Source organism: Pectinophora gossypiella, chromosome 3 (assembly GCF_024362695.1).
Source record: "Pectinophora gossypiella chromosome 3, ilPecGoss1.1, whole genome shotgun sequence".
Classification (NCBI taxonomy): domain Eukaryota; kingdom Metazoa; phylum Arthropoda; class Insecta; order Lepidoptera; family Gelechiidae; genus Pectinophora; species Pectinophora gossypiella.
In genome coordinates this window covers 12,320,457-12,334,853 of record NC_065406.1, presented here as the reverse complement: position 1 = coordinate 12,334,853, position 14,397 = coordinate 12,320,457, and the positions used below count along the sequence as shown (strand labels likewise).

The 14,397-nt window shown below is 35.8% G+C and overlaps 1 protein-coding gene across 1 annotated transcript; it reads right to left on the bottom strand.

Annotated features, from left to right (window-relative positions):
- On the bottom strand, nt 1-7,852 carry LOC126382148 (circadian clock-controlled protein daywake-like). Its single transcript, XM_050031920.1, has 5 exons — nt 7,695-7,852; nt 4,475-4,715; nt 3,155-3,294; nt 1,360-1,503; nt 1-580 (listed from the first exon to the last, which is right to left on the bottom strand). Exons 1-5 carry the CDS (start codon nt 7,756-7,758, stop codon nt 429-431), a joined length of 741 nt encoding a protein of 246 aa, XP_049887877.1. The 5' UTR covers nt 7,759-7,852; the 3' UTR covers nt 1-428.
- Nucleotides 7,853-14,397: the final 6,545 nt, after the last annotated feature.

The window sequence follows — 14,397 nt, the reverse complement described above, 5'->3', positions numbered from 1 at the left end:
TAATAGTATAGGCATAATAAAACACGGAATCCTTATCTCTAGAAGATGTAAGGACATCGAAGATGATAAAAGATGTACACTCTAAGGAAAAAGAGTAGAAAATGATTTTAACCGATTATTTTGAAGTTTTCAAAAGACATAAGCGCTGTTACGTACAGGACAACAGTCGATATTATTGAGCCTAGAAGATCAAAATTAGCCACAAACACTCAATAAACTAACAATTAATCTGTAAGTACCAAACAAAGCTAGAAAAAAAACTTCTTTAAGACATTTTCTACTATTTTCAGTTAAATTTCATTATAAAATGAACACGCGGTGAACATGTGTACATAAGTATTTGATAGCCAAGCAAAGTTCAATCAAATTATTTGATAATTTGATTTAATTTTGGGCTTTTGGGTAAGGCTGTTAATATTTGATTCTTCTCAGTCTAAAAGGACGTCTTTAAGCGGGATGGCGTTGAGGGCCTTATTGACGAAGGCCTTGAGCACCGCAGCCCCCGTCTCCTCGATCAGCGGGTTAAGTATGTCGAGCACCACGTTAGGGCTCGCGTTGAAGAATGCTGCTGCGGACGCCGCTGGAAGGGAAATTTAATTTAATTTATTAATACAAAGGTTGACGTTTTGAGTAAGTTTTAAGTTTTTTATAATATATAATTTATTTCATTCTTTCACATGCTAGTCAATCAAGTGCACCATCTCGCATCATTCATTAATCTTCAATCATTTTGCTGTAAAATTCAATGACGTCGGCACATGCGAATCCTGCGGCGCGTCTAGACGCGTCTAGGAGCACCTATGTTGAGTATGCCGAATAAATATTTTTTCTTTCTTTCTTCCTAGGTGCGCGTTCACCTTTAGTGAACGCTTTTCTATAGGAATCAATACAAAATCACTCTGTGTACGCTCCAATGAGAGTTTTTTTTTTATCCTAGCTGCTGGATTACGCTGAACTTTATAGGTTACTGCAAGGAACAGAACGTTATATTATTTGTAATTTTATTTTTGAAACCGTAAAACGAAACGTATTTTTTACAATGATTGTGTTTTGAAAATAAAATTAAGTAACAAATAATGAAGAAAGAAAATGGAATCTTATCAGAATGTCCCGAGAGAATGAGAATAAGAAAATAAATATTTGTCTCGTTTATTTATTTTTTAAATTAAAATGAAAGTTTTTTTTCTATCCTTGGCTAAAATGGCAATGGTCCAGTAACGTAGTTGGTTAAGTGCCATCTAACGAGTTCTTGAGAACTATATTTTAAAAAGGAAAATCTCCCATTCCACTAAGTGCACGAGCAGCTTTAAGACGTTTGAAAAAGCTCCTACTTATTCTGCCTTATTCATGGTCACTCACCAGCAACCGGTCGCTCGGAATCATCGAAGGCGACCTGCCCATGTCCAATCCTGAGCTTCATGACTACCTTATCTGCTTGAAGGTACTCCACGCCCTCCCTCACCACCGGCTTGCCCACGCCTTTCGCCACTACAGTAATACCAGCTGGAAGGGAGAACATCACAATTTATGTAAGTAATCAATAATAACAATACCAGCTTATTATAAATAGAATGTCTCCTCCAGCGCGCCACACTGAGGCATAGCACCCAAAAGGCTGGCAGCATTTCCCCTCTGAACTGCCAGGCCTATTCTCTGAGTAAAATAGCAACAACAACAAGTATATATAACATAACATAGCATCACGCATATATCCCTGAAGGGGTAGGCAGGGGTTTATAGTACATACAATACACCTACTCCTCGTCAGGTATGTTTAAGTGCCATATGGGGGCGAGCCTATTGCCATCAACCGGGCACAAATCCTGGAAACCACGTGACATCAAATTCAAAAATATCTTTATCCAGTAGGTAACGTAGTTACACTTTGAATCGACAATTTTTACATAACAAACGTTTCATCCGCCTAAAGCTACTGCAGCTTCTCACAACCTGTATAGCCGGGGAAAAGAAGTTGCAAGAAAAAGCTCGGCACAGGGCCCTAACGTTCTTTAAAAAAAATATCTATGATGCAAACATGAATTCAAATTCAGTAGTTAAGAACCCGAGCCGAGATTCGAACCATCGGCAACTACAATGCAACTCACGACATTATTTATATCGTTGAAAGTAATAAAAAAGCAACTTGTTGTCACTTTTGATCAAAAGTGCTACATTTGATATTGAAACTAAAGATTTCCTTTTAGTTTTGTACTAGTAATCCTATCGTTAGAAGTAGCGGCCCGGAAAATTCGTTAATAATCGGGGTTATAGAAAGCAATGCAACATAGGAATAAGTAGTTACATTATTTACAAATCGGAATAGACTATGATATCAACCAATCACACTTAACCGCACTATGAACAAACGAAAACTGAGCGTCTGAAAATTTTGTTACTTTTTGTGGCAATCAATATTTAGGTGCTTATGTTTGTGCGAATCTAGCACATTAAATCCAAAGTACTTATCTAAGTAATTATTCTTCGGTAAATCAAAGAAATAAGGTCATGAAACAAATAATTGAAATTAACAACCTACTTAATCAATCTACCTAACCGTTACAGTTTAATATCATTCAATTTTGCTTAATAAGGTTTTTTACGGACAACAGTGTCGGATTATTGCTCAATAATAAAGTTCTTTAATGGTGACATTTACTTCTTTTATGAAATTAAAAATTCGCAAAAAAAGATTACAATGTATTTATAAATAAATAAGTCTGGCCGAATTTCAAGGAAAAAATGAGAATGCCTTTTGTATTAAAATAAAAATTAAATGTTATTTATTTTTAAAAATAATTAAATGGCGATTTAAATGTTTTCTTGACGAAATGCGGCCTGATATTTTGTTACAAAATATTGTAATCTCCTTGTTGGTAAAAATAAAAGAATAATTTAATAAATATACGAACTATTTGCAGTATTTGCCGAAATTGTTTTGCACTCCTTTGGTTTGCTAGCATTATTTAATATTTTAGAATTGAATAGAGTAGTATAGGTACTACTCAGGTAGACCTGCTGCTGCTGGTAGGTACAGGTAGGCCTGATTATATACCTATGGTAGGTTTAGTATATATATTTTCGTGCTATTGTTATACAGCGCAGGTTGCTTAAATAAGTAAGTAAATATTAAATTTTTGTAATATAATGTACTAACTGAAATTTCCCCTCAGCTTGCCCTTGCCGCTGATATCCAGGGTCAGGATCCGGGAGCCGCGCACGTCGTAGTCACACGACACCAGCAACTTGGGCAGGGATATCTTCACCTCTGCCGCGTACTTGTTGTTCAGGTTTATCCTGGAATTGACCAAAACGTTTGAGTTCTTTATTTAAGAGTTAATTGCACACAGAACAGAAAATGAAGATTATAGATTCTGTGTACCTACTAGTACTAAAAAGACCCATAGTAAGTAGATCTCTACCAAGATAATAATATATTCTTATAAATAAATCTCACATTAGCTACATCTGATATCATCATCATATCCCTATAGTAAGTGGAATTCCGTGGTCACTGCCTACCCCAAAGGGAAATAGGCGTGACCTTATGAATGTACCTACATCTTATTTCGAATCACGCCATTTGATTATCTCATACTAACCAAACCAGACACAACCTCTTCTATTATTATTAACGTAGGAAGTAGGTAAGGAAGAATTTGATTATATTGGCTATGCACGTGGTCTATTTAATGTTAAAATGAAGTCACAGTGGACACAGGAACAGTTTATCTATGATATATACTATAATAGTGATATAACACTGCTTATTTCCAACCATTATCTAGATCGCAAAATTATTTCCGTAACGGTTGTGGTTGAATTGGCCATTTACATTCTTGTGAATTTTGTTTGATTTCCTTTGTAGGGAGAATGTAAATCGTTAAGATTACAAACGTAATATTTGATATTAGACTTGTCAATTTGAGTACGTTTTAGTAAAGCGTAGTTAGTGCCACTGATCTGGTTCATCGCCAGTCTGTTGGTAACCATATGAAGCAAACTAATGTCCACTTAAGCAGGTAGGTACATATTTACATAAACATGAGAATAAAAAAATATAAAAACAATTCTTATTGCCTAAACGATTCGCTAACTACGTGCTATGTTTTAGAATTTAAGAGATCACCTACGTTGGAACGGTTACGTCACCCTTTTTTGTACCCCAACTTCTAACGCAATATTAAAATAGCAATGAGACCTGAAATGGCGAAAAAGGCGAATGATAATGCAAATGTGTTTTTTAATTTATTTTTTAGTTTTGATATATTTTTTTATGATTTTTTTGGAAATATTAATATTTATATAAATATTTGTCATTTGACCTCCTATCAAATGTTTCTCCTCGCATAGCATAAAGTAGTTTAGGCGGATAAGATATTTCCGTTATGTAAAAATTAACGATTCAAAGTGTAATTATGTTACCTACTGAATAAAGAATTTTTTGATGAATGTATAAAAACCTTATCCAACTCACTTCAACTTCTCGACCTTAAACTTGCTGCCACCGACAGCCCTCATGTTCTTTATAACAGCCTTCAGCCTTAGATTTGGAGCAGTCCTGTCCAGCTTCAGCGTGGGCACCGTGAACGGCTCTAAGGCAGGAATGTTCAACTCAGGGATTCCGCCCTTCAGCTTCGGTCTCAGGTTCTCTACTGAGTCCAGAACGCACTTCTCGATTTGGGGATCGCTCTTCTTGCATTGTGGAAAATAGTCCGCTGTGGAAGGATAAAATTGAGTTTCTAAGTAAATGTTGAATAATACATACATACATATTATGATTCTTAATTTCAAAAGACCACTGAGCTATTTATACCAGACCTTACCCAGAACGTAATTAATAATAGAATCAGGCGAAACAAGCCGTTTTTCTCCTACTTTTTAGTCGAATAGCTGAATCTTATTTTTCCTTGAAGCTAAGTATTTTATGTTTAAGTAATAAAACACTAAAATAACTATAAGTACTCTATGTACTTACTACCTAAACAAAATCAATTCAAGTAAAATATTAGGTTACCGATTTAATAAGCACACTGCACAAGTTACCGAAATGACATGAATTATACATGAGCACAAATTCAGTGTATACTATTAAATAAACATAAGCATTGCGGCTAATAAGGAGTCGAGCGGAACCTCCTTGGACCCATTGCAGGGGAGCCTACCCACTGCGGGCGGGTAGCGGGGCTGTCGAGACAATAAAAAAGCCCAGGCATGATACCTATTACCGTTGATGTACGTAATATGTTACTTAGCTTATTACATGTAGATGATACAACGCGATTTTATGCGATGCTAGATTCACGCAGTAATAAGCAGTCATCGAATTTAACTTTTTTTAACTTCATAAAATGAGCATATGTTGGCAACATCCAACAAATTATATTTTTTTTACTTTTTAATGCATAAAATTACAATACTTTTTTTCTTCTTCTACGATCAACTGCAAGAAACGTTTTATAATTATGTGAGCTTAATTAATAATATAACGTAGTGAATTCAAAGTCGCTGTATTCTTTACCGTCCTTTACACAATAGGCAGAGCACATCAACATCTGTATGAGACACTATAAAAGTATGGATGTGGCTTCTAAAAACAATATATTTTAATAAAATCCCGTTTAGTGTGAAAAAAAAATGTGCTATAATGTCGTTATAGTTTAATTGTAATTGTTATACCCTCTTTATACATTTCATTTCTTTGACACCCGAAAAATAATACACAAATACTTCACCGCCAACAGTCGAGCCTACCCCTAAGGCGGTTGCAGGCCTGTCGACTGCAAACGTAATACCTAGTAATACTCAGACCTACATACTGTTACATTACTAAACGATTGCAGTTCGTAGCCTGTTGCATTGCGTATAAGCCCTTGGCAGTAGGGTTACCTAACGTATAGAGCCCTTATGGCTATGGACTCTATTCTTCCTACCGTCTGAAGCAAACCTATACAATAAGTTTAAAAAAGTTAAGTTAGGCAAATGTAAACTGTTACTGGCAGTAAATTTATTTTATTCTTAATCTTATTCTTAAATCAGGTCAACTACAACCACAACAAATCGCCATTCTATTATGTATTTAGGATTTAACTCTTAGTATTTGTTATCTTATGTTAACTAGACAACATTTCGGGCATATTTCACCCCTTTCTCATAACACAAAAAGCAGCAGCAACACATAAAGCGAAGGTTGATAGTAGGGCTGGCAGAGGAAGACCTAGAAGGACATATATTGACCAAATTGGAGATGTCCTTAGTATGATCTACTCTGAACCGGCGTGCGTGTATAAAATGATTGACGAATGTGGAAGAAGTAAGAGAAGTGTGTCAGGATCGAAGCGAATGGACTTCACAGTCCACACAGTCTCTGCTTATTAAATCCAGGTGGGAAACAGGCGTGATTTTATGTATGTATGTGTTCTCCTAACTGCCGGATAGCTAACACGGCAGATACCCTATCAGACAGATTATCAGCAAGTGATCAAGGAAGCTCTTAAGCTTAATGCACACCGCTTTCCCAGGTCTGTGACAGAATTGTTCTTCAACTGGTATATACATATCACTAAGTACATAGTATAAAACAAAGTTGCTTTTTCTGTCCCTATATCCCTATTTATGCTTAAATCTTTAAAACTACGCAACGGATTTTGACGTTTTTTTAATAGATAGAGTGGTTCAATAGGCTTATAATAATCCATTAAATAGTGGAGAAATACTGTTATTTTTGAGGTTTTTAATGTGATGTCATAAATAATTTCATTTTTTCCTCAGCAGTGCACCCGAGCGAAGCCGGGGCGGGTCGCTTGTATGACATAAATGCAAACGGAATAAATAAATTGAGACAGTAATATTAGGAAGAAACATTATAGTACTTAGTAATAATGTGACGATTAGGAAGGAATCTCAACATAATTAAGAAAGCTCTCAAAAACGACTGACCAAACAAGAAGAAATAGAAAAGAACTGATTCATAATGAGAAAAACAATAGAAATGCGGCGAAAATAACAGGAGCAAGAATAATTAATTATTATTATTTTTATGATTTTGGTTTGTTTTTCTTTTTTTGTTGATGATTTTTGATCTTTGTTTTCTTTTTGTTTTGTTTTTTTTTTCTTTTTTTTTGTGTATTGATTTCCGTGTGGTTTCTGTCCTGTGTTGAATGTAATATACCTGTCTGTCTGTGTCTGTGGTGTCCGGAAGTAATAAATGTTTCTTTCTTTCTTTCTAAATATAATCCAACATTATAAACACTACGTACTACGTCCCTCTACTAAGCTCAAGCCTCCCCCTGTGAACAGGAGGCGTAATGAAGTATACCCACTGCACCTCGCCGTACTATGAGCTATGAGACACCTAAACTTTGATTTAAAAAAAACTCAATTTGGTTTCGCAAATTGACCCGACCGGGTATTAAACATGGGACTGCTGATATGTTGGTCAAGGTTGCCATTGACATAGTAAAATAAGAGGAAAATGAGCAGTGCTAAATTATGTGCGGCTACATAACAAATTAAGGAAAAATGCAAAATAGTTTACATAATAAATAGAATTATTAACAAAGATTAAGGGGTAGTAAGGTGTACCAACACATGGTGATTACATTAGGATCGCTCTTATATATAAAAAGTTAAATTACCTAATAAAAATATGGTTACAAACAAAAACTAATGATACAAATAAAAATAACAACACTTACGCGTAACTTTTCCGCACACACTCACAGCACACACCGCAAATAAAATAAACACTTTCATTTCCATATTTTTCAATTGATATTTTATTCTTTAAATTAAGAAAGAAACCGATTTTGAAAATGATTATTCTTAATTTCAATTAAAACTTCAAATTAGGAACTCTGTTCTGATTGGCCAGCAACTGGTGGCTGTTGGATTGTAAGTGTGCGCAAGCGCCGAAATAACAGATATTTGTAGAGGAGGAGTGGCGCCGGGCCTGAGTGAATGTTGCCCCATACAGGACAAACTTTAAAGAACCTTGATTATTACATGACGTTTTCCTGGAAGCATTTTTGGTAACTACCACTTAGCTTCGATGTGATGGGATTACCGAAATAATAGATGGCATAACAACATTTATAACGTAATAAAATGACACGGTAGTTTTGTTACACGGATCTTCAATAAAAACGCAACTATCGAATGCCTATTCCATTTGCATAACATTTATTTAGTAAACATTGTCATGGCAGTAAATCCTGAATAAAGTTTATCACTGTTGTAAGGCGATAATCTGTCACTGCACACAAATTTTTCAGCACCAACTCTGGCTGCAAGTTGCCTTCTGATTACTCATGACATGACTCTACCACCCCGATAGGGACACAGACATAATATGGATGATCGATGAGCAGTATTTTGGTTCTGTCTTCTTCCGATATTCGGAGTGCACGCGGTGCAATTGGAAGTTTCTAACCCATACAACTCGATTTAGCAAAGTGACAGAATATCCTCCATTACGTACTCTGGTTACGTTAATAAGATGCTGTTAATGGATTATCTGTAGTTACGTTAATATGGTGTTTTTAACGCTTCGTCACTTAATTGTGACAGTCGTTTTCTAATCTCGCAAATACCAGCTCACCGTGAGCGTCGCGAATTATATCGAGGGTTTTTACCAATAGATGCAGCGAATGCTATCTACGTAGATAAACCTCATACGGCAGCTTGTCTAAGCCCTCGATATAATTCGCGATGCGCGCCGCGTGGGACCTGTACCGCAGGCGCATGGGGGTTAGCCATATATGAGATTGATAATTTAGCTTCATAATTTGTCTTTGACCAAGGAAAAAGCCCAATTTACGAAATGCGACAGTAACAAAAAGTAAGAGAATGACATAAGAATATCTATATAGTTCGATCAACAAATACCTCAAAAATGGTTATAGAGTGCGTGAGATCCTAAGGTTTTTCTTCAGAAATGTGTTCAGGGTGTTTAGGGTGTTAACATAATAAAAGTCCACACGTCTAGGGGGCGAGCCGGAGTAGGGGGTAGGGGGAAAAGTACCACTTTTTAGTTTTTCGCTTATATCTCAAAAACGGTGCGTCCTAGAGAAAAAAGTTCTTCCACTGAATGAAAGTTCATACAATTTCCCACAACATTGTCATTAAACACTTTCCTGAAATCCCACCCGTATATTGTTGTCACTGACATTTTTTCGTAATCGTTTGCAACTTGGCTAAGGCCCCTAGTTGGAACCACAAGCAATCAGAGGATTTACGGCTTTTGATACGAAGTTTTATTTTGTCTTAAATAAAATAGCATAGGTACTACGTTTACTTTCTTCCACTCAGTAATTTCACCTAGTTACTGTTTCCGTGACTGAAGATTAATAAAAAACGTACAACAACCGGGTCACGGCGCGGCGCGGGCGCAGCGAGCGTTACATAAAGATTTGTAACAGAATTATCTCACTGTAAACAGATCGCTGCAACACAATAGCGTGGTGCAATGCCAGAGGACAATACCCCGGGGTTATATAATTAATTAATACCTGAGCTGAAAATATTTGAGTAATTATACCTTGATTATCACGTGCTCAGCGTTGAAAGAAATATCGTGAGGAAACCTACATTCCCAAGAAAACGTTTCGTAGGCTTTCTCTTCGCGGTTTGGAAGGTCAGACAGGCAGCCTCTTCTGTAAAAACCGGACCTATCAAATCTTCAGGTTAGGTAAGCGGACCCTGTGAAAACCGGGATAGCACTAGGGAGATGATGAAGGTTTTCTGGGTAAGGGTTGCCATTTTCACACCACATTTTATATGTATATAAATATATTATAAATACATAGATGTAAGTACATTCATACATAACATTCATTAGATCACGCCAATTTCCCATTGGGGTAGGCAGAGACTTACTGCGAGATGATGATGATGTTAGACGTAGATTTATTTATGAGAATATATTATTATCTTGATTCAGATCTACTTACTAGTACACAGAATCTATAGCCATCATGTTCTGTTCTGTGTACAATGCACTCTTAAATAAACAACTCAATACATTTTGGTCAATTCCAGGATAAACCTGAACAATAAGTATGCGGTGGAGGTGGAGGTGAAGATATCCCTGCCCAAGTCGTGTGACTACGAAGTGGCGACGTGCGCGGCTCCCGGATCCTGACCCTGGATATCAGCGGCAAGGGCAAGCTAAGGGGGAACATCAGTCCGTACATTATATTACTTACATACATTTGATATTTACATAACTAACCCACGCTGCATAGCGTATAGCTGAAAAATATAGAATAACCAGTCATTGGTACAAAAGTACCCGACTACCCTTTTACAATAATGCGAGCAAAACAATTTCGGCAAAGAGTACGTATATATTTAAAATTATTCTTTATCTCTTTACCAGCAAGGAGTTTACAATATTTTGTACTTACTTAATAAAATAACTGGCCACATTTCGTCAAGAAAACATTTATATCGCCATTTGTTTATTATTCATTAAAAAGAAATAACATTTAATTTTTAATTTAAAACAAAAGAAATTCCTATATTTTTTTCTTAAAATTCGACCGGACTTATTTATTTATGAAAATTGTATCTCCTTTTGCGAATGTTTTTTTTTAAGAAGTAAAATTGTCACATTTAAAGAACTTAATTATTTAGCGATAATCCAATATTGTTATCCTTAAGGCCCTATAGCTGCTTGGGTAGTTTCCTATGTCAAAGTTAAATAATGAAATTCTGATAAAGTACACTTACTAAGTAAAGACATTTTCTTTTTTCAATATAACTTATTTATGAATTATAATGAATAAAAACGTCCTTACTTAATAATAAGTCCGACATTTTATCAAGTTTTTGTATGACGTCACATTGTGCTTTTTCATACAACATACATGCATACATAAACTCACGCCTATTTCCCACCGGGGTAAGCAGAGACTATAGAATTCCATTTGCTTCGATCCTGACACACTTCTCACACACACACACTTCTTTTTCATACAAATTCCATAGTATTTTCGTGTTTTGACGTTTAGTAAAATATAACTGATTTGACTAGTTGTAATATGAATCTACTAGCCTATTGTCAAAAAATTTTCAACAGACGCGAGCGAACATAGAGACATTGGTCGAAGGCTGTTCCTTTAACTATTGACTTGAAAATTATGAAAATGTTTGATATTCACCCAGTAAGTGACACTTCAATATAATAATTATTGTAGCTATGGTTTGCATTTGAATATGGAAAGCGCTTGCATAAAAGACCGTGCACTAATTCCTCACATCGCACCTTGTACTCAGTACCTTGAAGTAATAACCATAATTGTTTCTAATTTTTAGTAGTTACGGAAACCAATAAATCTGACAAGCCCTTCTATTTTATTCGTCGTATTATTAAAACGAAGGGCAAGACTATACTCGGGGATTTTTCCGAAACATATTACCTTTGTTCCTAAACCGGACGCAATGGCCTTGCTCTTTACACATTGGATCACATTCAATTTATTATAATATTGTTAAAAGATTAATTAAAAAAAGAATTCAAACCTTATGTATCAAGTCATAAATCTACATCTTATATGTAGGCATTCGATAAACCAGCAATCTGCACAAAATTTTGAGCTTCCTCCTTCTTATTACGATCCACGAAGGACTGGACTGGTTATATACAAGGTGTTAGTGACATCGTGACGAATACTCAAGGGGATGATTCAGACCATGATTCTGAGTTAATATCAAGTGGAATCGTCGCAAAATTCACGATATTTTTTTATATATTTTAAATTATTTTTAATTCTATACTTTTGCGATGGAAAATTCCACTTGATATTAACTTAGAATGATCAGCTGGATCACCCCACTCAGTATTTGTTACGATGTCACTTACACCCCATGCAAGTACGTATGGGTGTTAGTGATACCGTAACGAATACTGAAGGGGATGATTCAGACCATGATTCTGAGTCGAGTTGAGTTGTGTGTGTGAAATTCAGTGGAATTTCCTGTCGGAAAAGTCATGAAAATTTTAGTATTTTTTTTTAAATATTTTCAGTTCCATACTTTTGCGACGAAAAAATCCAATTGATATAAAACTCAGAATCATGGTCTGAATCATCCCCCTCAGTATTTGTTACGATGTCACTAGCACCCTGTATACATAAATTGTTCTTAGGTGATTCGTGAATGCAGGCATTTTCTAGATAAGATAACATAGCATAACGTCTGTGTTCCCGAAGGGGTAGGAGGAGGTATATAGTATATGCACCCACTCCACGCTATATTAAAGGCCCATGTAACTGGGGGTGAGCCTATTGGCATTAACCGGGCACAAATATTGGGAAACCACGATGAAACATGAACTGAACTCATAAAGTGTAATTCAGTTATTTAGAGCCCAAGGCAGGATTCCAATCCATGACACTATGATTTTCCGATCGGGACAATGTTAATCTTAGGCCAGGTCATCGTCACTTACCATAAGATGAAATAAAAAAGACATAATTATTTGATGACAAATAATGAGGCTGTTCAGCTTTAAAATACACTTGACCTTTTAAACTTGCAATTAATTTAGTTTATCACGCTTGAGCAACGCTAAATGAACTTTGTAAATAATAAATTACATAAACTTTGACTTATGTGCTCACCTGATCACTATTGTTCTTAATATTTTTTTTCTTTGTTAATTCTAATCTTTTTATAAGAACCCTGACACCAGGGTTTTTGAAATTGGCCATCCACCTCACAACCCACACGATAGGAGTTGTACATTATACATATATAATCTGTAATTGGGTAGTTTCCTAGGTCAAAAATAAATTATAAAATTCTAATAACGTAATAAGGACAGTTCTAAAAGTGACAAAAAACCTTATTTTTCTCTATTTAACTTATTTATGAATTTCAATAAAGAAAAATGTAATAATAAGTGCGACATTTTGTCACGTTTTTCTATGACGTCACAGGTTGCTTTTTATAAAAATTCTATAGTAAGTAATTTCGTGTTTTGACGTTTAGTGAAAAGTAACTGATTTGACTAGTTGAAAACTAGCCTATTGTAAACGTGTAATGTGAGTGACTATAACACAAGCTAGGCGACAGTCACCCATACATGGAATTATTACTAGTAAAGTAAGTAAGTAGTTGGTGAAGGTCAGACGACCAACGGGACAGGCTGTGCTTGTCAATACTTGCATACAATGAAAGTTTACTCTCTAGTGATGCTGCAGAAGGAATTGCTTAAGTACTTACTTAAAATAATGATTTTAATTGTCGATAGAAAAGAATCGATCAACCTAATATCGACTGATACATCACTATGGTAATGAACGTCACCACGCTAGCTTACGTACTTTGACAGATCCAATTCTTACCGCGCATTGAGACGATTGTAAAATGTTATCTTATTGAAATATAATTAATAATAGTACTGAACTGATAACGACCAGTTCACTGTTTAATAAAATATAGTTATGGTAAGCCTTTTCACCGTCTTAGTACCAATATATGGTGCTGTTAATCATGTCTTTAAAAGTACAACTATGTGGAACACACATAGTTGGTGTCATCGGTGTCTGACGATAGATTAGTTCGTGAGTTCAGTACGCAAATTAAGTATTTCGCATTTCTACTTGGGGTCGGCTTTCCTAATCCTTCCTCGCCAGATTGGTCTACTCTGTGTCGTCATTGGGTCTATGTATTTCTCAAGGTATTTCTTGACGACGGTTATCAATGTTAACCCTTTCACGGACAGAGATCATGGGCCATTGATGGTTCATAATAGGTAATATGACACTTTGGAATCGGAACGTCATTAGACGTTCTGTCCTTGAAAGTGTTAAACAGAGTCTGCCGCGACGTCTTGGCTCCTTTTTTGGTTCGAGTACTCACATGGAGCTGCGCGGCATAACTATATCCGGACTGTAGGATCTGGCCGGTATATCTGGCAATTTCCTACAATGAAACATTGTTTATTCCAGCATTCCCCTGGTCGGAAAGCCCCTAACGTTTTGACGATATCCGTTGTAGCGGCGCCGACAGTCACACATTGTGTAAACTGTAATTTAATATTACGCCTATAATGTTTAAAGTTTCATTCCGGATGAGCAAAAGCGGTGTTTTGCGATTCCGATGTTGATTCGATTCCGATCTTCAGAAGAAAACCTTTGTTCTTCCACTGGTCAGCAGCCATAGCCTAGTTGACGTATCGCGTAGGCAATAGAATTGGTTAATTTTCCAGCAGGAGTAACTCTACGTGTGAAGTAGTCTGAACCTTATGTACGTAACAAATACCATTAAAAAATGTTTGTATTTGAATATATTTCAATTACGCGTTATTTATAGCAGATACTGCAATTCTTTAGATTTAGCAATAACCTGTGCAACTCTAGCTTACCTTGCAATATTTCTATTGGACAACACGTT